Here is a 27,683-nt window from a genome sequence, read left to right as displayed (position 1 = left end):
AAAGTTCGTGGGGGTGCTGTGGGTGAACAAAGATCTAAATCGAAAATCTGGCTCGATCGTTTGTGTACAATGTATTCCAGACGATTAGTGTGAATTTTCATGACCATCTGATCATAACCCTAGGAGTAGCATTTGGCGCGAAGTCACCTCCAGCTCTCGCATATTATCGATTTTTGCACTAATTGACCTTTGACCCCTGACCTAAGCGAAATTGGTCAATATGTCATGAGGCAAAGTTGTAGTACTCATTGAGTACCATGAACCTGAAAAGTTTCATTCATATCGATGCACTCACCTGGTCGCTAGGGGGCCTTCAATTTTCGCCAATTTTCGCGCATACCCTAATTGTAGGGGGCGCTGTGGGTAAAGTATTCCATATATCACAAAAACCGGAATATATTTGATAGAGCATCACCTGTAGATCATTCGTGCCAAATTTCATAACCCTACTTGGGATAATGGCTTTCGGAATTGATTTCGTGTGAACGGTACCGATTTTGATTGTTTTTCGGTTGTTGCTGGGGAACCAAAGCGTCCCTAGCAACCATCACAATTTCCAAAGCACTAGGTCATAAGATGTACCTACCACCCGAGTTTGGTCAAAATTCGCCCACGTTTATTACCAATTACGCTGATGACAAACGAACAAACATCCAAACAAACAGACAGAATTACTGACAATAAGGGTCACCTATTTCGGCGACCCAACAAGAAGATGTCATGCAGAGCATGACACTTGAAAAATCCATAAAACAAATTTAACCTCAAAAATACTTGGTGGTTGAATTCAATGACCAAGTATGCAACTCCTCTTCAAATTAAGTGAATCGGATGAAAACTGACAATTTTAGAAATTAGACCTATGTTGACCTTTTGGCCTATGTGGTTTTCAAAAGTAATTGGTGGTTGAATTCTTCTTCTTCTTCTTCTTCTTTCGGCTGCTCCCGTTAGGGGTCACCACAGCGGATCATCCGTTATGATCCGCATAATGATTTGGCACAGGTTTTACGCCGGATGCCCTTCCTGACGCAACCCTGGTCGCCTCTTACGACACAGGGATATGGTACACCTATTCTACACCGGGCCCAGTACACTGGTACTCACTTCGCCGACCTCGGAAGGATGACAGGCTGAGTCAACCTCCTGGTGTGTATTAATTCAAGCGGCCAACGAGGCTTGAATTCAGGACCTTTTGGATCCCAAGCCACTACCCTAAGCACTACGCCAACACCAGGCTTTGGTGGTTGAATTCAATGACCTGAAATATATATCCTCTTCAAATTTGAAGTCAATCAGATGAAAATTGAGGATTTTAGAACTACCACCTTAGTTGTTGACCTTGGGCCTATGTTGACCTTTTGGTCTATATTGACCTCAAAAATAATTGGCTGGTTGAATTAATTGACATGAACTATAACTTCTCTTCAAATTTCAAGTCAATCGGATGAAAATTGAGGACTTTAGAAACACCACCTTAGTTGTTGACATTTTGCCTATGTTGACCTTTTGACCTCAAAAACAATAGGAGAGGAGGAGATTGGGACCATACTCTGTGCAGAGCGTTGGTGCTGCCGAAGCAGTCTCCTTGGCTATTGGGCACAATCCTGGACGGGTCGCCACTCCGGCACAGGATACCAGAGTCTTCTACTAAAAGTGCATTTTGCCAACATTGGGAGTTATGTCAGTATGTTGACCTCATGGTGAGAACAATAGACTGACATTCCAGACAATGGGTTCAAATCTGGCTAAAGGCTGCTATATTTAGGATTTTTTTTAGCCCCCACTGGACTTTAGCCCCCACTGGACTCCCAAACTGGGGCTTATGGATTTAGTGTCGATTTTCATGTCCGTGCATGCATGTGTGCATCCGCAACCATATCTCGAAGATGTGTCGACCAATTTTATTTGTACTTGGCACAAAGACAACACGTGATGGTCTACACATGCACATCATTTTGTTTCACGATGCGATCAAAGAGGGCCGACAGGCGGCCATTTTAGTTGTAAACAAACCTGATGTTGAACACGTCCTCAACCATTTCTTGGACATGCATTTACCGATGTTGTTGAAACTTGGTACACAGATAATGAATGATGGCTTACATACACTTCATTTTTTTTCGACATCAGATCCAAGATGGTTGACTGGTGGCCATTTTGTTACTTAAACATGTCATGGTGCAAACAAAACATGCATGGTCTGATTTTGTTCAAACTTGGCAAATGTCACAAATGTTCTTGTTTATCACATTACTACTCATGTCAATTGCGCATACACATAAATCTTGTAAATATGGGCTGGCCCTTTAACTCTGAAGAGAAAAATTACTAAAACTATGGGGACGATGACATTTTCTCTTTTTCTCCTTGTTATTTTACGATTATGGAATTGAAGCTCAATTCAGGGAAATTGTCATGTTGCAATCATACTTTCAATAAAAACCTATTTAGGTCACTAATGACCTTCAGGAAGGGTGTGCTGTGCTTGTTCTGCTCAATATGTTGTAGCAATGTCCACTTCATGGTTGTTTCTTCAATTATGGGAACTCGGTATAGGACCTAAAATGCTTCATATAAAACAAAACGACCTATCTACTCTCTTCTCATCCTTCCTTCACGCCTGGCAGCGCAAATGTGTTCAGTACGCACTGAAGGCAAAGCCTCTGCAAAACTTTGTTCCCAAGAACAGGATGCGTAAGAAAGTGTGGGACCTGGTCACATCCCGTGGTTGCGAGTGTGGCATGTTTTTCTTGATTCTGCTCAACACCGTCTGCCTCGCGATGCAGGTTGTCACACATTGTACACCCTTCCGAAGCAAGCACCCATGAGAACAGTGCCCGTTACCTCATCTTGATACTTAGCTGTCGGCATTGAGCATTTTGTATGCAGGCATGAATGCAGCGGTAGAGCAGCCACCCATTTATAATGTACGCCATTTATGGCAGAATTTTTTTTCGCAAGCAACTGGCAACAATTGGAAAGATCCAACTTCAAATTAAAGGCACCACCAATAATAGCATAGCCTTGTTTGAAGGGCAGCAGCTATTTTGAATAAGGATTTTTTTTGACCTCCACTGTATGCTTTCTTCATGTCCCTTCCCTTTCCTTCCCTTATTCACAACTACTCCCTAAACTTCTACTTATTTGCCCACTCCTCCCATCTATTCTCTTTCCTTTCACCCTCCTCTCTGCAATTCCTTTGTCTTTCTTAAAAATACATTTCTTTTTATTTTAGCCCCTCCTCTGTTGCATTCATAATAAAGATGATCCATAAAGGACGACCGGCCATGAAAAGGACACCTTAACATTGTGAAATTATGTGATCCAATCCAACTATATATCCAACTATATATCTCTAATGACACCTACCATTATATTTCAGCCCTGTATTATAACCCATGTAGTCGGTGGCATAAGTTCCAATAACCTGACCTATAATTGCCAGAAATATAATGCTTCAACACTCACACCCACTTTTTCTTCCCATACCCTTTCTCAATCCATCCACAGCACCGAGGTCAATCACAAGGCTTCTCAGATGTGTTGGACGTTCTAAACGTGTTTTTCACTGTTCTTTTCACGATTGAGTGCATCCTGAAACTCGTGGCTTTCAAGCCAAAAGTAAGTTAACTAATCAAGTCTGCTTTGTTGGGGTCAGATCATTTTTCAAATATCTAAGAAATTCAAGAAATGTGCTGGACGAGATGTAGATGGGAAAAGAGGAAGGGGTAAAGAGGATACTAAAGGAAGTCAAGGTGGGAGAGAATAAAGATACAGAGAAGTTACTTCTTTTTATGTGCAGCCAAGACTGTGGGATAGCATCATTGGTTGAGAGCACAGCTGTGTCACTGATGCAGTGCCCTCTGAAGGTTCGGGCAGAAATTTGTAATTTGTTCAGGCTGCCGGTGTTGGTGGAATTACTCGAACCTCCAGTGGAGTCCGACGTCACTCCAGTAACTCCAGTGTGATTTGAACCATTTATTCACGTGGGAAAGAAACCAAATGCGCAAAGATACACCAAGATGTGTCCCTGCGTACCTCCTTATTTCGGAGTTCTGTTGACAAGCCTCGCATTTTATAGCAAAATTATTTGCATAGAAAGGGGGAAAGAGGGGGCATGGGTAGAACAAAGAACAGTACATGTTATCTTACCAAAACTACATCACTTAATGTTCCTCAGTCTGTTAATTTACAGAACACCATATATGGTTTGTGTGCGAGTATGGGAACACCGGTCACAATGTGCAAACATGCGAATTCATCTCTCACTCAATCAATCGTGCAGGAAAATGTGTGGGCTGCTTCCTCTCTTGAAGGACGTGATGCAAAAAAAATAAATAAATAAATTGCTTCATTTGTCTTCGCTCTGGATTTGATCATTTATCTATGATCCTTCTTGGTGAACAACACCATATATGGTGACAAAACGACTTTTGTTAATTACATTGCTTTGCAATAGACTTTATACATTTACAAGTATTTAATAGCATCAGTATGTTGTTAGCTATTGGTTAAAGTAGCAATAAGAATACAGAGCTGTATCAATTATGTCCTAATGGACCTTACATGCATCTCCATGGGGCTCATATTTGTAATTACACAAGCTTCAATCAAAACAATTAATATTCATACATGGGTATAATTAATACCGAATCACAGATATACACTCATAAAATGAATGTAATAATCATGTTTCTAATGAGCTTATAAATCAGTCATTGTCTGTCATATAGGTTTTCACTAATATATTTATAATATCTGCTAAAAGCCTTTGTTTGCGAAGTTAAATCAATCATTAGGCTTAATTGGGCCACAGCCAAATGATAAACCACAAAGGGAATATTTTAAAATACATTTTCCACCACACTGGCGATAGCTCACCTTCTCTCATCAAAAGACGCTATGGGATCTTTAACACCCACAAATTAATGTCAGCAGATGGATCACCCAGTTTAATGTCCATCCGATGGATGGCACACATGTTGATGAATCACGCTGCTTACAATTTACAGCTCGGCCGAGATTCGAACCCAGGCTAAACAGCTTTGAGGTGAGTGTGCATACCTTAAGGCCATCCTGCCAGCCCAGAGAAGTTACTGCATGTCGTACAAATGGGAAAGATAAAAGATCATCAGTAACAAATTTTTCTAATTCTTTGTTTGTGTCACTCGGATTGAAAATCAGTTACCAATGTAAATATCACTTAAATGGATCATTCTGAGCATTTTTCAACACCATGTTGGATCAACGAAGACTTGCACAAGATAGACTTCAGCAATATGTCGACAATGAACAGTTCAAATTTCATGTCATTGTACGGGTGTCTTGTCTGCTATGATTTGATTCCTTGGTTTATTGATAGAATCAAACAGGATATGTGCTAATGCTGTGTGCAACTTGGACAACCACCCTCATCGCTGATAACACAGCATGTCCTCACATCGTCATGGACATTTCATTCTCCAAGATGACAATGTCCTCAAAACCAAGGTGTAATAGTGAGGCCCTTTCTCCGAAATGTATTCGAACCCTTCAATGATCTGCAATGTCTTCATATTTTTTTTTTCTCAATGGAACTTTCCTCGAGGTTGTCTGGAGTGGAGAATGAAATGTCCCTCTCCATTGGTGGATCCTGCACGAGATTATTAAGAGGTTCATTATGAAAATGAGACCTTGGATTGCATAGAATATCGAGTTTATTGGATCTAGAATACCAAAGGTAAACCACATACCATGTTTCATCTCAATCAAATGTACTCGATGGATAACTAAGACGATGCTTCTTGTGTGCAGATATCCAGAAATATCCAAATGATTAATTTGTACAATTAGTAGCATAATTACTGTTATCATGTTTTGGAATATTCTAATATCCCTCATGTTGAAACTGATCAAATATTTTTGTGAGTAAGGAGTGATCAGCGTACCTCCATGGCCTGACAAAATATCGATTATTTAAATAACATTAGATTTTTCTACATTTATTTTTAAGATTAATTTTTTTTTTATACATTCCGCCATCCTTTTTTCAACACTTGTGACATTTCAAAATTGAAGAACCACCCACGTACTACTTTCTTCGACTTTTACCGTATGTTCAGCCATGGGCTTACTGATTCTCCTTTGTCAAGAAGGACAATGAAGACTCTTTGACTGTCCTTAATTACTCATAGAGGAAAGCTCATAAGCAGGGACCTGTTTGAGCAAATATTGGCCAATTGTTGTGTGACCTCTTCACCAGGGCTATTTCAGCGATTTTTGGAACGTGTTCGACTTTCTGATCGTTTTAGGCAGCATCATTGATGTCCTTCTGAGTGGTTTGGTGAGTACATCTATTTCATACTGTATTAACTCAACCTGGCTACATGAACATTTTGAGATTATATCTTGCTCCAATACATGCATTTATGTTACAATTCCACATGCAAGTCACTCCATTTTTAGGGTAAGTGGGAGATAAATATCTGCACATCCAGCCCCCCTTTAAAAGATGTCAATGCAGAATCCTACATTTGATATTTCCTCTACTCGATATCCCAGATGGTAAAGAATATAATACGATTATGCTGTAATATATACCTGATTACATCTCAATGAAAGAAAGGCAAAATTCGTTTCATGTCTGAATCTACAGCTCTTAGAAGTTTTGATTCACCTCTTTAAACATGGTATGGTGCTGCACATAGCACATTTGGTAAACGTTCATCCCATGTAACTCGTACCTTGGGCCCATTCAGGCAGTTCTTTGAACAATCTTTTATGTGGAAATGGAATATTTTAGTATTATTTGAATCCAAACAATGTGCTAAACTTTTAGAAAAAGACTTTAATAGACCTTAATAAATTTATGTGTCGCTGCTCTTGCACAATGATACAATCAAAACGGATTACCCAACTCACCATAACTTAATGGATTGTTAAAGCCATTTCTTTCAATATAATCATTCACTACATGAAAAACACCAGGTGATGACGTGGAAAAGCATGTTGTTCATAATTCTCTTCTGCAGACCAATAGAGGAAATTTGGAGGAGGAGAGGCAGCGAGTGTCCTTCACGTTCTTCCGTCTTTTCCGTGTCCTCCGACTTGTTAAGCTGTTAAACCACAATGAAGGCATCCGCACACTCCTCTGGACATTCCTCAAATCTTTTCAGGTATTTTGTCCACATACTTCTCATCTTACATTTATGGCACAAAATCAGACACAAACTGAACACTAATTTAAGTTTGCAAGTTCAAAAGTTTTAATTTACCAAGTTGCTTAGGACCGTCCACGTACGCAAAATGGCAGTGTTGTTTGGCTTTCCTCCTTCCCTTTCCTATGTCACACAAAAATTCCCCTTCTCTCTCCTTTTCTCCCCACCATCTCTCCTTTTTCTAACTTTCATTTTTGGCCTCGCCCGTTTTAAAGGGATGAGTGAGGCTATTGTAATCAGTATGTGAGCTAGTGTGTGAGTCCACACACAGATCTACTTTTTTGTTTTCTTTAATCAAGGAAGAGTAAGGTATATCTGTCTGACAATGAGACAAACAGCAAGCAAATGAACAAACAGGATAAGAGGAAAGGGAGGAGGGGAGGAGACACTGAAACAAACAAGTACGATGATTGGGTAAGGAAAGGTTAAATTGGGGAATGGAGATCGTGGGACAGAATTTTGGATGACAAGAGATGGCAGTGCACTGCTGGCTTTTGAAGCTTTTGAGGAAAGAGTGAGTGTTGCAGTGTGAAACAATGAACAGTCCCAAAAGTTTCAAGTTCCAAAAAAAACAAAAACTATATTAAACAAGCTGGCCAATGGACTTGATGGCCAGACTGTGTCTTCTTGGCAACTCGCACTTGAGGAACAGCTGCCATGGCTGGTGGTGGTCGCAAGTGAGGGGTTGTCGGTGACACATGTGCTGGCACCTGAGGAAAAGCTGGTGGCTGGTGCTGGTGCTGGTCATTGTGCCACTTGCTGCGCCGGTTGCTGTGATGATTACTGTGCCAATTGCTGCGCTGGGAACCTCGGCAGATGTACCTTCGTGGACGTCATCGTCGATCGTATCTTCGACAGACATGATAACAAGTAACCATGGCGGGGTCATCAATATAGAAAATCGCAGATATCGACTTGCACTCACTGCTAAAGTTTGATGACTTTGTCCAGTCTGAGCAGTGTCCCATCAGCTGTTAAGCTTGAGTGCTTGTGAATAGTCACGAGTTCAATAAGAAGCAAGAAGAACAACAACACTCCAAGATGGTGGGCTGCCAGGCAAGAAGAATGAGGGTGTAAAATGGCGAGCTGCTATTCAAGAAGAATGAGGAATGTGTTAAATGGCAAGCTGCCAGGCAAGAATATTGACTACGGTGTAAAATGGTGAGCTGCCATGCAAGAAGAACTACAACGGTGTAAAATGGCCCTTTTTTTTTCAAGCCTTTCTTTCTTCCTCTTTGACCCACGAGGGGGAGGTCCTCGAGCCCGGTAGTGGTATCGGGCCAAATGATTGGTTAGAAACTAGATTAAAAAAGAAACAATGCCTGCACCAAAGCTATTGTTTGGACAAGTAAAAGTACTAACAAATTAGCACCGATGAAAAGTACACTACAGACGAGAGAAGCGAGGAATAAAAGAGTTGAGATGTGTAGTCAATCTGGATTTTTTTAGGTTTAATGAGTATGGGGTTACTGAAAGAACACATACAACCTGGAGTAGATAGGGCGTGTTGTAGAACAGAGCAGACATAATATAAACAAAACAAACCCAGAGAAACTACCGACCTGCTTGTGATGTCAAAGCAACAGACCTTGTGATTCAGCTTCATCACGGGAGATTCCAATTATTTTGAGAGCTTTAGATTCCATAGAATCCAGGAGAGTCAGATGTTATGCTAGGGGACCAGCCTATAAGCTATAATGGAGAGCAGTACTCATTTGAGCTACAGACAAAGATCGTGTCGACTGAGTAGCTCTGATTTGCCAAGGAACGAACCGTTTCGATTGAGGAAGCCCAGGCTACGGCTGACTTTGGAGGCTAACTTTGCTCTGTGGTCAGCCCAAGAAAGGTCATGGCTGATGATGAGACCTCGAAGTTCAAGAGACCGAACCTCTTCCACTGGTTGATTGAGGAAATAGATAAGTGAGTTTGTTTGACAACCCTTCTGGAGCAATAGGGTGAAACAGACTTTCCAGGATTGAAGGATATCAGTGGACAGGTTATGGCAAAACTTGGTGAACGAGTTGAGTATGTAACAAGGTAAACTAGTCAGCCTGGCGGAGGTAGGCGTTTCACCAAGTGCAGTTCTAGAAACATATTTTGTAAACATTTTAGTCTTAAATATTTATTATCTTCTCTATTTTGGTAATACGGTACTTATTATTATTTTTAAAAATCTGATTCAAATATTTCCTCTTGCTGACACTTTTATTGCCACTGCATTTCCAGGCCCTTCCATACGTTTTCCTGCTCATCGTGATGCTGTTCTTCGTTTACGCTGTCATTGGTATGCAGGTATGAAAGAGAAATCCATTGTGATGCAGATTTTCACTTTAATGATGATTGTACAATGATATATACTGACAAGCCGGTAGGCGACATGGCTGCTCGCTCGAGATGGAAAGCTGGCCGACGCGACGAGCCGATATTCATGTACATGCTATCAATCAATTTAGCACAATAAACATGATTATCACAGCCCTCTTAGTTTGCGCCCAGAAACCCGCCTTGTGAAATTTCAGGCATGTTTCCAAAGAGACTCTAACAAATGGCAGCCCTGGTAATTCCATTTATCTATTCGCTAAAGATTTTATTTTTTTATATGATGCTGTAAGACATTCTCCTTGGGCACAAAAAAAACAGGTCCCTCGGAGGTCCAGTTTCGGAGGTATTGATTTTTTTGTACAGTCCACAATAAGTGTACGATGTACGATAAAGTATTTGAGCTGTTGCTAAGCAACGGAGGTGTGCATAGCAACCATTCATTTTTGTGTACATGCTCGCCACATTGTACACATTTCACCCAAGTTTCATCAAAATCAGACTCTTTCTCTTAGAGATATTCGCAATTAACCGTTTCTGAAATGTTCGACATGTACTCGCCCAAAACCTATCTCCTCCTACAAATATTTTTGTTAGGGCTGCAAATTGGCATGAAGGGAGCGAGATAGATTGCGCACAGAACTCTAAGCTTCGATTTTTCGATTTATTTATTTATTTATTTATTTTCTGATTTTTGACCACTTTAAAGGGCCGTTGCTATGCCGTTGCTAGGGCCCGGGGTCCCATATTCAAAAGCACACGATTCCCAGAAATATTGGTCCTACCTACCAAATTTCATTGGAATCGGTTGAGCGGTTTAGCCCCTAGGCTTGACCAAAGTTTCGCGGACAGACAGACAGATGGAAATGTCCAGAATAAGGGTGCTCTAAGAGCAGCCAATATATTGACGAATGAAAGAATGAGTTTCCTTACAAGGAACTTCGATGCAGATAGAGGCCATTCGGCCCATAAATGCCTGCGTTAGTATTGACAACTTACTTTTCTTGTTTGTGTCCTATCCTTTTAATTGCTAATCATCAAGCAAGTAAAGCAGCAAGTACCATGTTTTTAAACCAAGCACCACATGAAGCAGCACATACCACATAGCACGTGAGTGTCGAGCACGTACCATTTTTGAATTTGACTTAAAACGGGGTTCGAACCACTGACGTCCTCAGATTCAGAGCATCCCAGATTTAGAGCAGACGCTGTAACTATTACATCACTGAGTACAGATGGTCAAGATGAATAAAAAGCAATGGTTCAGACGAATTTTGAGAAATGAGCAATTCCTAAGTTGACAAAAGGTTATTTACAAATCGTGTTATATGAAATGAAATAACGTAATTTCATAAAAACCATGAAAGTAATATATATATTTTTTGTATACCTTGTCGAGGCTCGTATGAGAGCTAACACCGAACACACAGCAAGGGGGGCATGAGACAAGAGAAGAGGGGTGGGAGTGGGAAGGACAAAACAGTGGGGAACAGAGACATCAGGAGATCTGTGGAAGGGAGAGGGATGGGGCGGGGAACATGGGGACATTACAAGATGGACATTACAGGGACTTTCAGGAAGGAAAGCAGGGAATTTGAAGGAGGTGGGCTTGGTGTGGATTAACGGGGGTAGAAAAGATCGAGGATTTGGATGGGGGACGATAAGAGGTGGTGGTGAACTGCTGTTTTGAAGGCCTGGAGGGAAGAATGGGATTGAATAGAGTGAGGGAGTTTATTCCAAAGGTGGGAAAAAAGAGGAATGAAAGAGTGAAGGTGAGCAGTAATTCGTGATATTGGTAGTTTTACCAGAAGGGGGTTGTTGGTGGATCTTGAGCGCCCTGCCGAATGTGGTGGGGACAAATTGCAGAGAGAGCGGGGAGGGGGGGGGCGAGACTGGAGAGGAGACGGTAGAAGACAGAAAGACCACCGACCAGCCTGCGGTGAGAGGCCCAAAGAATCAGCCTCATCGCGGGAGATGCCAATGATCCGAAATGCCTTGGTTTCCACAGCGTGAAGTCGAGAAAGGTGGGAGGCAGGAGCACCAGCCCAGAGGGGAGAGCAGTTCTCCATCAGGCTACGGACAAAAGCTTTGTAAGTGGTCAGGAGCTCAGGTGGGCCGAGGAAGGACTTTGCACGATGGAGGATTCCCAGTCGGCGACTGGCTTTGGAGGCGAAGTTTGAAATGTGGCTTTCCCAGGAAAGGTCATGGCAGATAGTGAGACCCAGAAGCTTGAAAGAAAGGACTTCTTCCAGAGGATTGTTGAGAAAGTGGATGGGGCGGTTTTCTAAACGGTCCTTTCTGAGAGACATCATGAGAGAATGAGATTTGTCCGGATTGAAAGACATCTTCCACGTGTTGGACCAGTTTGTGATTTTATCCAGATCAGTAGTGAGCGAAGAAGCTGCTGCTTGCAGGTCTGAGGGATGACAGATGGTATGGCAGAGGGTGGAGTCATCAGCAAAGAGATAGAGGATTTTCCAGAGAGTCGGATAGATCATTGATGAAAACCAGAAAAAGAACAGGGCCCAGACCCCTACCTTGAGGAACTCCAGCCTGGAGAGGAATAGGGGATGAAAGAACTCCATTTAGGGCCACACGATGACTGCGACAGGAGAGGAAGTCTGCGAGCCATGAGTGGAGATGGCCTTGGATACCATAGGAAGAGAGTTTGGTGAGCAGGGCAGGGTGCCCGACCGTGTTAAAAGCACGCGATATGACAGCAAGCTCTCCACCTTGTCAGGAGAAAATGACAGAGTCCAGGGACATTTGGGTGCGACTGGGTAAGATGGTAGAGAAAGTGATGGGTTTTGGACACAAAATTTAGCTGCAAACACCGAGTTTAGGCATTCAGCTTTGTCACATGCGGTATCAGCAGTGCGGCCATTTGAGGTGAAGGAGGGGATGGAGGGGGAACAAACACCAGAAACAGATTTGATAAGACACCACCAGGATTTTGAGGAGGGAGAGAGGTTTGAAAGTTCGGACTTGAGATGAGAAAGATGTTGTTTTCTGGCTCTCCTGAGGGTAGATACACACTTGTTCCGAGCTTTATGGAAGGAACTGAGATTACCCTCAGTTGGGTTTGCTCTCCATGAGGCAAAGGCAAGTTGTTTCAGGACAACTGTCTCGCCACAAGCTTCAGTGAACCAAGGGCGGGAGGAAGGGGAGGACAACTGAACACGAGAGGGGATAAATCTGTGCATGAGGGAGAGCAAGTTTCTTTGAAAGAATTCCCAGGATGAGTTGATGTTGGAGAAAGTAGTGATAGACGACCAGTCTATAAGTTTGATAGATGCTTGGAGACCCTGCCAGTCGGCTTGAGTGAAACGCCAGACTCGACGGCGGTGAGGTGGTTACCTTTTTTTGGAGCAATTTTTTTTTGATTTTTTTTGTTACCATTCTATGGTGTATGTGTCAGAAACTTACATGCCTGGTGTTGGTTTAATTATCTCATTATTAACTTACATGCCTGGTGTTGGTTTAATTATCTCATTATTAACTTACATGCCTGGTGTTGGCTTAATTGTTCGTTAGGGTGGTGGGCTTGGGATCCTTGGGTCCTGAGTTCAAATCCTTTTCAGGTGTTGAATTATTATCAGGTGGGGTTGACTCAGCCTGTCATCCTTCTGAGGTCGGCAAAAATGAGTACCAGCTTGATGGGATATGCCGGTGTGTGCCGTGGTTTAGAATAGGTACACCGTATCCTTACGCATAAGAGCAACTAAAGGGTTGGCGTCAGGAAGGGCATCCGGCCATAAAAACATCGTCTCAAAAACGGAATCATGATGGAAGATTGTGCTACCCCCTGCTCCAGCAGGGAAGAATGGCCTTAACGTGTGTGTGTGTGTGTGTGTGTGTGTGTGTGTGTGTGTGTGTGTGTGTGTGTGTGTGTGTGTGTGTGTGTGTGTTAGTTATTAACTTACATAGACCTCATACCTGTGAAATTATAGTACCAGAGATGAAAACGTTCTGTACTATTTTGTTGTGCATGTGATGGTGATTTGTAATTAAGGTTAAAAATGAATCAATTTAGTTTGATAATGACGTCAGACTCACGGATGAGTTTGTACATGAACACAAGCAGGACACAGATATTAAGAGGCATCGGTGTACTATTGCATGAATGACAATGACACCAGTCGACAATGTCCAAACACACATGGTACATGCGATTTTAACACGGGTGCCTCACGGCATGGGCCACAGGGGGCTTCATATGGGAGTGCTATCAGGCCACCATGATTACTCCCAATTACTCTTCCAATCATCCATACTGATTAGTAATTTATTACAATTAACAACACCTTTCACGTCAGAGTGTTATAGAGCGAGAGTGCATGCTCATATGAAATATATATATATATATATATATATATATATATATATATATATATATATATATATATATATATATATGTATATATTTTTTTAAACAGATCTTGCAATTACATTATACACAATTGCAATTGAAAAAGAAAAGACCTGTTCTTCTAATGCTGTGGAATACACTCATATCCAGTTTATGGAGTTTGTCAATGACTATCTCAATGGCTTTTCTTTTATTTAAAAATCAAGAGATTGGAAATTGTTATAAATACCTGGATGACAAATCAAATCGAAATTCTAAACCAATGGCTTTGCGAGGCGAACGCAGGCATTCATGATGTGGGAAATGGAGGCCAAAGTGCAGCATTGTGCATGAGAGAAGCAAATTGATTTTTGTTTTTCGCAGCAGTTGTCGATGTAAAAAAAAAAATGCATGGCTCAAGAAATATGTCGTACATGATGGTGGTAGTCAAGTCATTGTGGTAGCCACGATGTCGGTGTGTTTTTGCACAGCTATTTGGGAAAATTGCAGAGCGGGATGGCTCTCACATCAACAGGAATACCAACTTTGGCACATTTTCTCAGGCACTGCTGCTCCTCTTCAGGTGAGGTCAACAGTCTGCATCACCATTTGCGACAAGACATTGCCTGACACTGGTAACCATATTTTCCTCAAAAACAGTGATCAACTAGAGGGGGAGCACTCGGGAGAGTGCAAAACCTCCGCCGCCAATACTGCTGGGACACTCAAGTGAACCTTATATCTTTTTCATTAAATATGTCAACAATGCTGACGGAGTTATAGTTCTTTTCTCCATTTTTTGAGGGGGGGGGGGTTGGAAATCACTTAAAACATGTAGAAATGCAAAAAAAAATTCTCAAACAATTTTTTTTTGGGGGGGGACCAAGTCCAAAATCTAACGGCATGATCCTTGGACCATACCTAACCCCCCACTAAGTTTCGGCAAAATCCGTCGAGGAGGTTTTCCGTAATACTGTTCACAAACAAACAAACAAACAAACAAGCAGTTATAGACTGGTACTTACGAAATCGTCAACTTGACCTATGACCTTGTCTAATAAAAGCTGTCTCTAGAGAAGGTAGAGACGCAAACCAGAAGTTTCTACGATGATTCTGTTCCAAACCATCAAAAATCGAATGTTTGACCTCACTGTGACCTTCACCGTTGACCGATTTTGACCAAAATCTAATCAGCACTAGCCATCACCCTCCTGAATCACGTGGTGTAATTTGACATTGGTAGCTTCTTCCGTTCCCGAGTTATCTGTCCGAAACCATCAAAAATCGAATATTTGACCTCACTGTGACCTTGACCTTTGACCGATTTTGACCAAAATCTAATCAGCACTAGCCATCACCCTCCTGAATCACGTGCTGTAATTTGACATTGGTAGCTTCTTCCGTTCTCGAGTTATCGTGCCTACAAACAAACAAACAAACAAACAAACAGAAACGGAAGTCATCAATATACTTATGAAATCTTTAGATTTCGTAAGTAACAAATAAACCAATGTCACCCGCAGGGTGACCCGTATCTTGCCAAAAGGTGACCACATGTGACTTCTTTAAGGTCACACTGAGGTGAACAGAGCTGCTATCCACCAGGAGCGACTCCTTGACGAATATCTGCCTACAAGAGATTCCGATGAGAATCGTTCTACAGAGTAACCATGAAAAATATGCGTTTGCCTCATAACGTCACCAAATGACGTCAAAATGTCTCAAGCTTGATATATCTAGAAAGCACTCATCGAGGTGTTCAATTTGAGGTACTACACGATATGGTTCCTAAAAATTGAAAATTTGACCTTGGGGTCAAATATGTTTGACCTGAGGCACTAACCATGAAGGTCAAGGACAATCGCCACCAAAAATTAATCAGCTGAGCGCCAGACCATGAACTATATTCCCATGAGGTTTGAAGACGATCCGAACAAAATTACTCAAAAAATAAGGGTTTTGTCGACTCCCCTGATTTGCGCCAAAGTGACCTTGACCTTTGACCTTTACCTTCAAAATTTTGTGCACTGAAAGGGACCTCTATAGGCCTCTGATATGCGAAGTTACAAAAATTTCTGATGATAACTGTGCTCTGCAGAATTTTTTTTATACGTGATTACAGACAAACAAACAAACAAAAAAAAAACATACAAGCTGACTCAGATATCTTGCAAAAACTTCGTTTTGGCAAGATAACAAACAAACAAACAGAAACGGAAGGCATCAATATACTTACGAAATCTTTAGATTTCGTAAGTAACAAGCAGTCATAGACTGGTACTTACAAAATCGTCAACTTGACCTCTGACTTTGTCTTATAAAAGCTGTCTCTGGAGAAGGTAGCGACGCAAACCAGAAGTTTCTACCATGATTCTGTACCAAACCATCAAAAATTGAATTTTTGACCTCACTGTGACCTTGACCTTTTACCGATTTTGACCAAAATCTAATCAGCACTAACCACCACCCTCCTGAATCACGTGGTGTAATTTGACATTGGTAGCTTCTTCCGTTCTCGAGTTATCTGCACCAAACCATCAAAAATCGAATATTTGACCTCACTGTGACCTTGACCTTTGACTGATTTTGACCAAAATCTAATCAGCGCTAACCACCACCCTCCTGAATCACGTGGTGTAATTTGACATTGGTAACTTCTTCCGTTCTCGAGTTATCGTGCCTACAAACAAACAAGCAAACAAACCAGGAGCGACTCCTTGAGGAATATCTGCCTACGAGAGATTCCGATGAGAATCGTTCTACAGAGTAACCATGAAAAATATGTGTTTGCCTCATAACGTCACCAAATGACGTAATAATGTCTCATGCTTGATATATCTAGAAAGCACTCATCGAGGTGTTCAATTTGAGGTACTACACGATATGGTTCCTAAAACTTGAAAATTTGACCTTGGGGTCAAATATGTTTGACCACAGGCGCTAACCATGAAGGTCAAGGCCAATCGCCACCAAAAACTAATCAGCTGAGCGCCAGACCATATACTACATTCCCATAAAGTTTGGAGACGATCCGATCAAAATTACTCAGAAAATAAGGGTTTCGTCGACTCCCCTGATTTGCGACAAAGTGACCTTGACCTTTGACCTTGACCTTCAAAATTTTGTGCGCTGAAAGGGACCTCTATAGGCCTCTGATATGCGAAGTTACAAAAATTTCCAATGATAACTGTGCTCTGCAGAATTTTTTATACGTGATTACAGACAAACAAAAAATAAAATAAAATAAAATAAAATAAAAAAAACATACAAGCTGACTAACATATCTTGCAAAAACTTCGTTTTGGCAAGATAACAAACAAACAAACAAACAGAAACGGAAGTCATCAATATACTTACGAAATCCTTAGATTTCGTAAGTAACAAACAAACAGAAAGGGGTGAAAACAGTAACCTCCATCCATCTTCGAAGATGGCGGAGGTTAACTTGAGGGGTGGCACTCAGTCGAGTGCAAAACCTCCGCCGCCAATACTGCTGGGTCACTTAAGTGAACCTGATGTCCTCTTCATTGTAGGTCAAAACGGATCAGACTCTACTGAACCACGATTGAATAAACTAAACTAGATTGACGCGCATGCAGAAATGCCAAAAAAAAAAAAAATCGAAATTTTTTTGAAAAAAAAGGTGCAATTTTTTTTTTTCTCTAACAAATATATATTTTTTTGGTTGGAAATCACTTAAAACATGTAGAAATGCAAAAACAAAAATTCAAATGAAGACCACAAGGGGAAAACCAGAGATGTCACTTTTTATAAATCTCAGGGTTATTGCACCTGCCAATAGTTGGCAACATAAGGTTTCCTCTCACAATATTACTTTAACAAATAACCAGGGGTGTCACATAATTTATATGGTACAAAGTTTAGACGTGCAATGAAAAAACAAGTGTTGTCAAAGCTGAACAAGTAGAAACCCAGAGTTGTCAGTACTTTACTCCTGGTTATCTCCCTTTCATTCATGTTAACTGTTCCACCATAATACTCAGAGTTGAGAAACTAAGCTATAAAAGGTTGTAAAACTATCACAGCCTAAACTCTGAGCACGACAATGGCCTATTTGGTTATGTAATGGGCTCCGTAGTTGGTGCATATCGTGGTTCAAACCTGGTCAAACCTTCATTGTGACTTTTATGGGACCCACGCTGTGGCTTAATGGTTAGCGCGTCTGAGTACCCATCCTCATTCGATATACCCACCGCCCAATCAACCTGCTTAGGTATATGAGGGAGTGACATGAGGTGACTTCGGCTATCGCGGGGGTGGTTTATCCTTGGTTTCCTCCCGGTTTTCCATCATATTAAGTCGTACGGAGTAAGAAATGGAGAATCCGTCGTCATATAAGCGAAATACCCTTGAGTATGGCGTTGAACACCAATCAAACAAAAAAAAACAATGACCGTTTAATGTTGAAAAAAATAATCTGTGATCACCAAAGTCATGTAATGTATGCTAATAACCAACAAGCATGAATTTGCTACACATCCTGGGTTAAAATTGCATGGCAATTATTAAACAAGGGAATAACCAGTGATGTCAGTTTGCAACATTGATTCGTTCTTTGCTCTTAAATTAAATAACACAGAAACTTGGCAAATGCCACATGTTTAATTTGATCGGCCAATCATCACTCTTCCTTTTACTGGAAAAGAAATCTATATGACAGTTATTAAACAGTCCACCAAAGTCTTGAAACTTTGTTTTTCAGTTTCTTCAAAATTGACTTATCCTGACATCTCTGGTTTTTCCCTTGTGGTCTTCAAATATTTTTTCAAAATGGCCGTCATGGCGGCCATATTGGACTTTGGACTAAGTCCAAAATCTAATGGCATGATCCTGGGACCATACCTAATCCCCCACCAAGTTTCGTCGAAATCCGTCCAGGAGTTTTTCAGTAATACTGTTCACAAACAAACAAACAGACAGGGGTGAAAACAGCAACCTCCGTCCATCTTCGATGGCGGAGGTTAATGAGAAACAATACACAGTGGCAATCTGGTGGTCTGTGCAACTTGGCACCATTATATAAACATTGTAAAGTGGACGTTCAACTTAAGGAGTTGAACTGCGTGATTACTCGAGTACAGCAGCCTTCTGTAGGTCTTGTTCGGTAACGTCATAGTCCATCCACAATCATGGAGCAGCTGCCCTCCCTTCCCAAGATTCCCAAGCTGCCCTCCCTCTTCTGCCCTCCCTTCCCAAAATTTAAACGAGCCCCAATTTCTCATGATTCTGCAAGTACAGGTTTGAGTCCCATGCACTTTTTTAATCTATCTGATATTTAACATGAGATCCCTTACAAAGAACTTCAACACAGTCAGCCATTAGGCCCATCAATCCTTTGCAATGGTTTCCAACTGATGGTTACTTGTCTATGATCTATCCTTTTTTAAATCATGCAAGGAAGCAACACAAACCATTTTTGAAGTCTTTGGTATGCCTGGGCCAGGGTTCGAACCACTGACCTCCCAGATTTAGACAGGATGTTCCAACTATTACATCACCAAGTCTGGTTAATGTTGTCATTTTCTTACGTGTAATGAATGATAGGACTCGATCTGACTGACGGAAGAAAACAAGTTAATATCGAAAAAAAGAATAATCATCAGTGGAATAATTTTCCTTTTGGCTAAATGTTTTACATCTCAGCATATCTACGAGGTTATATGCTCACCTCTGAGCTGTCTAGTCTGATTATAAACTACTATCGTGGTGTTTTGCAGGCATGGCATTATTATAAGGTCAGGATTATTCACTGTTGCATAGGTCATTGTATGCTGGTAGCCTGGCCAAATTTTTAATTCCTGCCCCAGGTGAGGGCTTCTTTGGCAGTACCCTGTGATGGAACACTGACCTGTTTGGGAGGTAAAATTATGAGCGACAGAAATGTTCATGACTGGGCATCGGGGCCCTGATGCCTGCAGACTAGTATGGCAATAACAACAACGACAACCACCTCAAAACCATTTAAAAATTAAATACTTGCATGAGTAGCTCCTTAAATTCAAAGGTTGGCAAAAGGTTATTAAAACACCCCAAAGCTATGGCAGGGAATACCTGTGCGACGTGCGTGCATGTACAGGTGTGCAACTGGAGAGGCATGGCAAGAAATTATGCTGGCTTGCAAACCCCCTCAGCCGTGTCACCCAGAAGCTGGTGTTGCCTCTGACGGCTGTGGCTCAAAGTTCGCTGTCATCTATTTTGTGTCCTTCTTCATGTTCTGTGTCTTCCTGGTAAGCAAATCATCTTGGCACTCGGTAAGTCATTGTTGCAGCATTGAAGTAGAACAATAAAATTAAGATGTAGTGAAGTTAAAAGATTAAATGCGACGGAGAAAAATAGAGCTTATGTATGCTATCTGAGTAGGAGGGAGGACGGAGGTAGAACGCCTTCAGCTTACGATGAGCAGACAGACCTCCACTTTCACGGCACGCTCAATGATACCTACATCCTATCTCCTTACAAAACAACATAGAGAAACATTTTTGCTCGCCCGAGTCATGAGTCAAGGACCCTGACATAATTCATCATTTCAGTCTTTTCTTGTCAGGGCACCTCGATAGTGATAATGATGTTCAAAATTGTACATCCATTCATATGTGGTATCGACATTCAAATGCATAAAGTAACACTACCCCAAGAGAGCGAGAACACCCAAGAAGCACGAGGACAACACCAATGCACTCACAACGTGCTGTCATGTCTACGCCGATTAATACTGATGCTGGACGAATGAACCGAACTAGCTTTTACTCCCCAGGACACGTCAATTGCAGGAATCACGAGAAGCACATGAGGCTTTAACTTTTTCAGAATGGGGGTTTATTTCCCAAACTAAATAACGGGGGAAGATTGAACCGATGGAGGGATACAACGGTGAAATTAGGAAGAGAAGACTATGGATTTAATAAATAATTATCAAGAAGGCGCCGCACATCGGATTCGATCACAGACGGGGGAGCGGAAGGATACACACACCCGGCTGAGGCCTGAGTTGTGCAGTGGAGACTAACAGGCAACGAGGCAGATGATGGAACACATGGGCAGGACGACAGAGGCACACGGCAGGAACCAGGGATGACGAACAGGCCAACAGGAACGACGAAGTGTGAACAGGGCAAAGGCAAGAACACGAGAAGGCATACAGGCAGGCAGGCACCACGGACAGAGCAACTGTTTCTCCTCAACAAATGATCTCCTCCTGTTTTGGTGCCAAACCCAATCCTACTCTGTCACGACTGCGACTCTCGCGAACTGTCCGTAGAGGTCCCAAAAACTCTTCCCCCTCTTGGGAGGCGATCCAAGCTTTGCCCTTCTCTCTCTTCGCTTAGGCCTCACCTCAGCGCCTCACCCAGAGAGAGTACAAAGTGGGTGGGGAGGGGGGGGGTTTGCATGTATGATTGTCTTAACCATCATCCCTAACTAATTATTACTACGCACCATCCCCTGTATGGTGCACATTCAACCAAGACTATCCTTAAGCGAGTGTTGCCTGCTTTTTGAGATGAGCTAACTACTCGTACATGGACTATACTACTTTATACACTTCTATCTGTTCACAGGCAATATTTACCCCCCTCCCCCCTACAAATGTAACAAATACCTTCTTCCCCCAAGGCTGTCAACTCCAACAACCAATAATTATCCTTGCCGACATTCCAAAGCTAACTATACATGAAGTAGGCCCATTCACAATTTATATTCACAAACCAAACAATTTCTGACACCTGCACCATGGAATGGTAACAAATCGCAATTGTATAGAAGTAGATTGGTCAAAAATAAAAATGTCAAACAATTCCATTCCACAGTGTTAGGCTAAAAAAAGAAAAATCAAAAAAAAAAATTGCTCCTGTGTCCAAAGGAAGCAGTTCAGTTTGGCATTTTTAATATGAAATGGGCAAAAGCCGAGAAACAAGTGAAACCTTTTAGAATTACCCTTTAGAACCATTTAGATTTTAGAAATACCCTTTGGAATTACCCTTTAGAACCTTTTATAATTACTCTTTGGAATTAAACACGGTGGAGTGGAAAGGTTCTCTTCGTTTTAGAAGGACGGACAGATGGAAGGAAGGAAGGACATACCTTTGTGAAACATTCCTGCACATAAGGAATTACATAATTATCCGTCTGGATTGAACATCAATTGTGCTTACAGGAAAGCTTAGAGCTGTGTGCACTGACATTTGAACTTTGAATCTGGAAGCAAGTATAAACTGTCATCCTGGTGTTTTACAGGTAGGGCGGGCGATCCGTCGATGTGTGTGCCGTCCTTCGGATGGACGTTCATTTGGGCGTCTCATCTGCCAGCATTCGTTGGTGGACGTTCAAGATCCCACGTTATCCTTCACAAAGAATAGGAGAGCTATCGCCGGCACCATGAAAAACAAAAATTACAAATTCCTACCCTAACTACTGCAGGGAAGGCAATGGCAAACCTCCCAGTGTAACCCTTACCAAGAAACTATTGCAGCAGCACTGTTGCTCTGGAACAGAGTATGGTACATCAGAATCAGAATGTCATCTCACATGCCCTCGTCTCATAATATCAAATTTTATATTTTGAATGTCCTTCAAACAGGAAAATGATGAATTACACCACTGGTAAAGAAAACCATTTTTTTTATTATTAAAACTGCAAAGTTGTGGTTGTTTTGTTAAATATTATTTTGCGGGATGAAACTTACCTGTATGTCTCTCCGGCGTGCTTCCCTTGCACGTTCCGTTCCACTTTTCCAGATAATCAACTTGTTTGTTGCTGTCATAATGGACAATTTTGACTTCCTCACACGGGATTGGTCAATACTGGGACCACATCACTTGGAGGAGTTTGCTCGAGTTTGGGCGGAGTTTGACCCCCAGGCTAAGTAAGTATCCATCGCATGCAGAATTGTGTAAAGGTGTGCAGGTGAGTTCAGAAAGCGTACCTCGATGACTGCGTAACCTCAATCCATATGTCAACCTGTTGCAGCAGGGTGTACATTCAGCCTGTAGAAATAACTTTCTCAGATACTCTTTATCTTCTTTGATGTCATACTATGCCTGGTGTTGGCTTAATGGTTCGAGTGGTTGGCTTGGGATCCTAGGGTCCTGAGTTCAAATCCCGCTCAGCTGTGGAATTAATAGTAGGTGGGGTTAACTCTGCCTGTCATCCTTCCTCGGTCGGCAAAATTAGTGCCAGCTTGCTGGTATACTGTGTCGGAGTGGCGACCCGTCCAGGATTTTGCCCAATAGCCAAGGAGACTGCTTAAGCAGAACCAATGCTCTGCACAGAGTATGGTCCCGATGGATGGATATCATACTGGTGAGGACACCAGATTGGCCGAGAGATCATGTTCAAATTTGATCGATAATTATAATGGAAGCTTTTGGAAACTAAACTTGATCAAGGAGGATGAACATGTTTACCGTCATATTGTCTATAAAAACCCATCTGAATCATTATTTTCAGGGAGAGAGAGTAAACTACCTGCCCTCACTCTACATGACCAGACAATCCATACACAGTGGTGTGCTGAATGCCCTCAAGGTAACTTATGAAAAATCACCAAATGCTATCTATGAAACAGCACCACCACCACCACCACCAAAAATCCTCCAAATATTACAAGAAAAACATTATTGCCATTAATAAACATTTGGAGATAAAAAAAGTAACTGTGGAACAGTGTGGTCAGTTCTACAAGGTAGGACATGTCAAAGCACAACATGCTTCAAATAACCAACACATGGCAGGGAAAACTGTCATTGCCAGAAGTTGTTACCCACACGATGATATGCGTTGTGTCTTTTTGGACAGAGGTCATATAAAGCATGTAGACCTGGTGGCCCTGCTGCGGCACATCCAACCTCCTTTGGGCTTTGGCAAACTGTGTCCACGGCGGCTTGCATGCAAGGTATGCTTATCTACTTTACTTCACCACCTTTAAAAGGTACACTTCAATTTACACGTCCATTTTTATTTCAACTGCCTTTCCTGAGCTCACCTTGACATGACTTTGGCTCACAGCATCCCACTGTACTCTCCAACAGAAACTGGTGTCCATGAACATGCCACTGAACCATGATGGCACGGTGACGTACAATGCCACGCTCTTTGCTCTTGTGCGAACATCTCTCAAGATCAAGAGAGAAGGTTAGACGGATCTCAATAGGATGTTACTACTAATTTAACTGTATTGGCAAAATGACGCAGCTGGGAAATTGACAAAGTTGCGACTGATGTCACCTGTAGGTAGAACTCCGATAGCTACATATTTATTAGGTTACCAAAAACATGATCCCTCGGGCGTGTTCCATTACCAATAAGCTTGCTATCGCTTGCCAAGCCAGTCGTTCCTTATTGCAACCATTTTGTTGGAATGCTTGCTTTGAGTGAAGTGCTGAGCCACTTGGCGAGCACTCTACAAGCTGATTGGTAATGGAATACACCCCTGATCATGTATATGATTTGATGAGTCATGTAATAGTTACTCGTTTTGGTTTGTCACGGACGCAAACCCCTTGTTATGCTTGTCAAAAACTTGGGTGTGAGCAGCATTTTGAGCAGAAATCATATCCATGCCAAAATCAAGCACACCTGCACGTGCATAATGCACCACGTACTTTATGTGCAGGTAATCTCGACCAAGTGAATGAGGAACTCCGGGCAATAATAAAGAAGATTTGGAAGACAACCAGCCTGGCACTGTTAGACCAGGTGATCCCTCCTTCTGAAGGTGAGGATGATATAAGAACTTAAGCAAGGTTAACATCCTGGGATCCCCAGGCAGCATTGAGGAAGCTGAAATTACTCGCATTCATCAGACACACCGTGTGAGTTTTGTTTGCCATGACCAGGAAACTCACACGGTGTTGTCTGATCAATACTTGTGAGTGTGATCAAGCCTCACAGGTATATTTTCGACTGGAGGAGATAATGTTCACCATTATTTCTTTCACTATTGTACATGACTGCAGAAACAGAATGTTTGAAATATACATTTTGATGAGAGTACAGCCAATCTGCTTGGGGGTGCATTTCTTTTTTTTGTATGCCTTGTCGAGGCTCGTATAAGAGCTAACACACAGAACATATAACAAGGGGAGCAGGAGACGAGAGGAGTGGGAGAGGGAAGCATAAAACAGTGGGGAACAGAGACATAAGGAGATCTGTGGAAGGGAGAGGGATGGGGCGGGTACACAGGGTAGACAAGATGGACACTACAGGGACTTTCAGGAAGGAAAGCGGGGAATTTAGAGGTGGGTTTGGAGTGGATTAACAGGGGTAGAAAAGATCATGATTTTGGATGGGGGAAGATATGAGATGGTGGTGTTTTGAAGACCTGTGGGGAAGAGTGGGATTGAAGAGAGCGTGGGAGTTTGTTCTAGAGACGGGGGAAAAACAGGAATGAAAGAGTGAAGGTGAGCAGTGATTCTTGATTTTGGCAGTTTCACCAGAAGGGGGTTGCAGATCAGACAAAGCAGAGGGGGCAAGGCCAGAGAGGAGATGGTAGGAGCGAGAGACAGAAAGACCACCGACCTGCTTGCGGTGAGAGAGTGAGAGACCCAAAGACTCAGCTTCAACGTGGGAGATACCAATGATCCTAAAAGCCTTGGTTTCCACAGCGTGAAGTTGATAAAGGTGAGAGGCAGGAGCACCAGCCCCATAGAGGAGAGAAGTACTCCATCAGGCTGCGGATGAAAGCTTTATGTGTGGTTAAGAGCTCAGGTGTGCCGAGTAAGGACTGCACGACAGAAGATACCGAGTCGGCGACTGGCTTTGGAGGCCAGCTTGGAAATGTGACTTTTCCTGGAAAGATCATGGCAGATAGTGAGACCCAAATGCTTGAATGAAAGGACTTCTTCAAGAGGATTGGTCAATTGGGGTGGGGGTTTCCAGATGGTCCTTTCAAAGAGACATAGTGAGAGTGTGAACCAGGAAACATCAACTTTCAGGATATTGTTTTGTGGCTAATCTAACAACACTGGTTGGTTGGTTTTAATAAGAAATAAATAATAAGATCCTTGCTTTAATCTGCCACTTGAAATTTCCAATTGGATTCCCTTAATCCATTTTTGGGTCATATCAAATAGAGCTCATCCGCAAGGGTATTTGACACAGTGCAAATCACTCTGCCACTGGTGAGGAGAGGTAAGTTGGTGAGTAATATTGATGTGGGTTGCATGAGAGCAATGGAACACATAAAAATCACCAACTAATATGACTGTCCCTCGAGGCAAGGATCAGGTCTGACATTTCAACACCAAGTGGTCTTCATCATCGACTTATACTGCAGGCAGTGTATGCCAGATATTGTGTACTTCCCAAGGGGGATTAGGGATGCATCACATGACTGCAATGTGTGCTTGTTATGACCACAACATCTCTTTAATCATAATCTGTGATGAAAATGACGGTTCTCACCATCAGCATGAGAGGCACGTGATGCCTCCCCTTTGAAGGGTCCATAACACCTAACGCCTGATGCTTGTAAAGTCCTGAATATTGACCCCCACCTTTATCCCTCCCCCACTCCAACCCATCCTCGACTCTCCCACACTCTCCTTTTCTCGAGACCTTTCTCTCCATTTTGTCAATTCCTCACCACGTTTCGCATTTCTCGAGAAGTTATCAGAACAAGAAACCGGGCCAAGGTTTCTTTTCTTCGATACAAGGAAATACATATTAACGTTTTTTTCTCATTCGTAAAATGTAGTTTATATTGAAAGATAAAATTAGTGATGAGTTTTCGTGAGAACTTTTTGAACACCCCCAAAGGGATGTTTGTTTGAGGACAATCTACATTTATATATATCCAAAGAGAGGAGCTATTCAATTGAGAGAAACAATATTGAAAGGAAGTGGTGTGGAATCAGGGGGAGTAGGGTAGTGGGATGTGGGATGTGGGGATATGGAGAAGAGATAAAATTCCATCTTTTTGCATACATAACATGTAGATAGCCCATTGTTTGCGACATGAAAAACAGTGCGGTGCTAACATTGTGGCTGTGTCTGTCCTTGCCAGATGATGAAGTAACTGTCGGGAAGCTTTATGCCACCTTCCTTATTCAAGATTACTATCGGAGGTTTAAGAAGCGTAAAGAGCAAGGGATGCTTGGTTTGGGTACCAAGAATGCATTGGAACTCATGGTGAGTTGTAACCAAGTAAAAAAAAAAAAAAACATTCAAAAAGCTGATTTTGGAACAGCCCATTGAAAGCGAGATCACTTGTAGATCTGCTAGAAATGCCGATTCTTACCCTTTCGTGGGAGACTTGCCTTTGAGTTGTCTCGTCAGATTTTTATGCCGAACTATTTACTGTCCTCCTGGTGCTTCAGGGGTATAGCATTGCATCAATGAGTGTGCCATTCTTCGGAAGGCTGTTATGTTCGCTGTCCGGTCCAATAAGCATTTGATGGTGGATGTTATACATCCCACGGTGTCTTTTACAAGAGCAGTCAATGACTGTTGGCACAGTGGTCAAATTCCAAATTCTTACTCTAATCTCTGGCACCCTGCGACAAAGTACATTCTCAAAAGTATAACATCCTCTAAACTCGGCACGAGGAATCTCTGGCCCGCAGCCGCATGCGGCCCGTGTGGTGATATTTTGATCCGTATTATCACTTCCCGCCAAACATGGACAGCCGAATCAAAAGGAAACAATCTCTGAAGTCACATGAGGTATGCTACTTTGTAATTATTAGTATTATGACTATATTATTAAAATGTATATGATTTCGTATGTTACTTTTATTGAGTTGGTATCAAGAATGAGGATCTTTCGTGACATTACAATATTTTTTTGTGTGCGCAGTAACAG

General features: G+C 42.0%; 1 protein-coding gene across 5 annotated transcripts in view; it reads left to right on the top strand.

Annotated features, from left to right (window-relative positions):
* The window catches only part of LOC147018129 (voltage-dependent L-type calcium channel subunit alpha-1D-like), a 140,881-nt gene that overhangs the window by 108,855 nt on the left and 4,343 nt on the right, over positions 1 to 27,683 (top strand). For 4 of the 5 annotated variants that reach the window (XM_085897487.1, XM_085897488.1, XM_085897489.1 and 1 more), the window contains 12 exons: positions 2,628 to 2,786; positions 3,511 to 3,621; positions 6,242 to 6,322; positions 7,011 to 7,154; positions 9,423 to 9,488; positions 14,355 to 14,446; positions 19,961 to 20,111; positions 22,618 to 22,745; positions 23,678 to 23,774; positions 23,911 to 24,013; positions 24,495 to 24,596; positions 26,886 to 27,010. In XM_085897487.1, the coding sequence (XP_085753613.1) occupies positions 2,628 to 2,786; positions 3,511 to 3,621; positions 6,242 to 6,322; positions 7,011 to 7,154; positions 9,423 to 9,488; positions 14,355 to 14,446; positions 19,961 to 20,111; positions 22,618 to 22,745; positions 23,678 to 23,774; positions 23,911 to 24,013; positions 24,495 to 24,596; positions 26,886 to 27,010 (1,359 nt within the window). The remainder of the gene's footprint in view (positions 1 to 2,627; positions 2,787 to 3,510; positions 3,622 to 6,241; positions 6,323 to 7,010; positions 7,155 to 9,422; positions 9,489 to 14,354; positions 14,447 to 19,960; positions 20,112 to 22,617; positions 22,746 to 23,677; positions 23,775 to 23,910; positions 24,014 to 24,494; positions 24,597 to 26,885; positions 27,011 to 27,683) is intronic. The other variant, XM_085897490.1, reaches the window with a different exon arrangement.

The sequence above is a fragment of the Eptatretus burgeri genome, chromosome 10, assembly GCF_056783735.1.
Source record: "Eptatretus burgeri isolate ZD-2024b chromosome 10, Ebu_testis_v1, whole genome shotgun sequence".
NCBI lineage: Eukaryota > Metazoa > Chordata > Myxini > Myxiniformes > Myxinidae > Eptatretus > Eptatretus burgeri.
The sequence above is the reverse complement of the archived record's forward strand: the minus strand, read 5'-3'. Positions and strand labels throughout refer to the sequence as shown.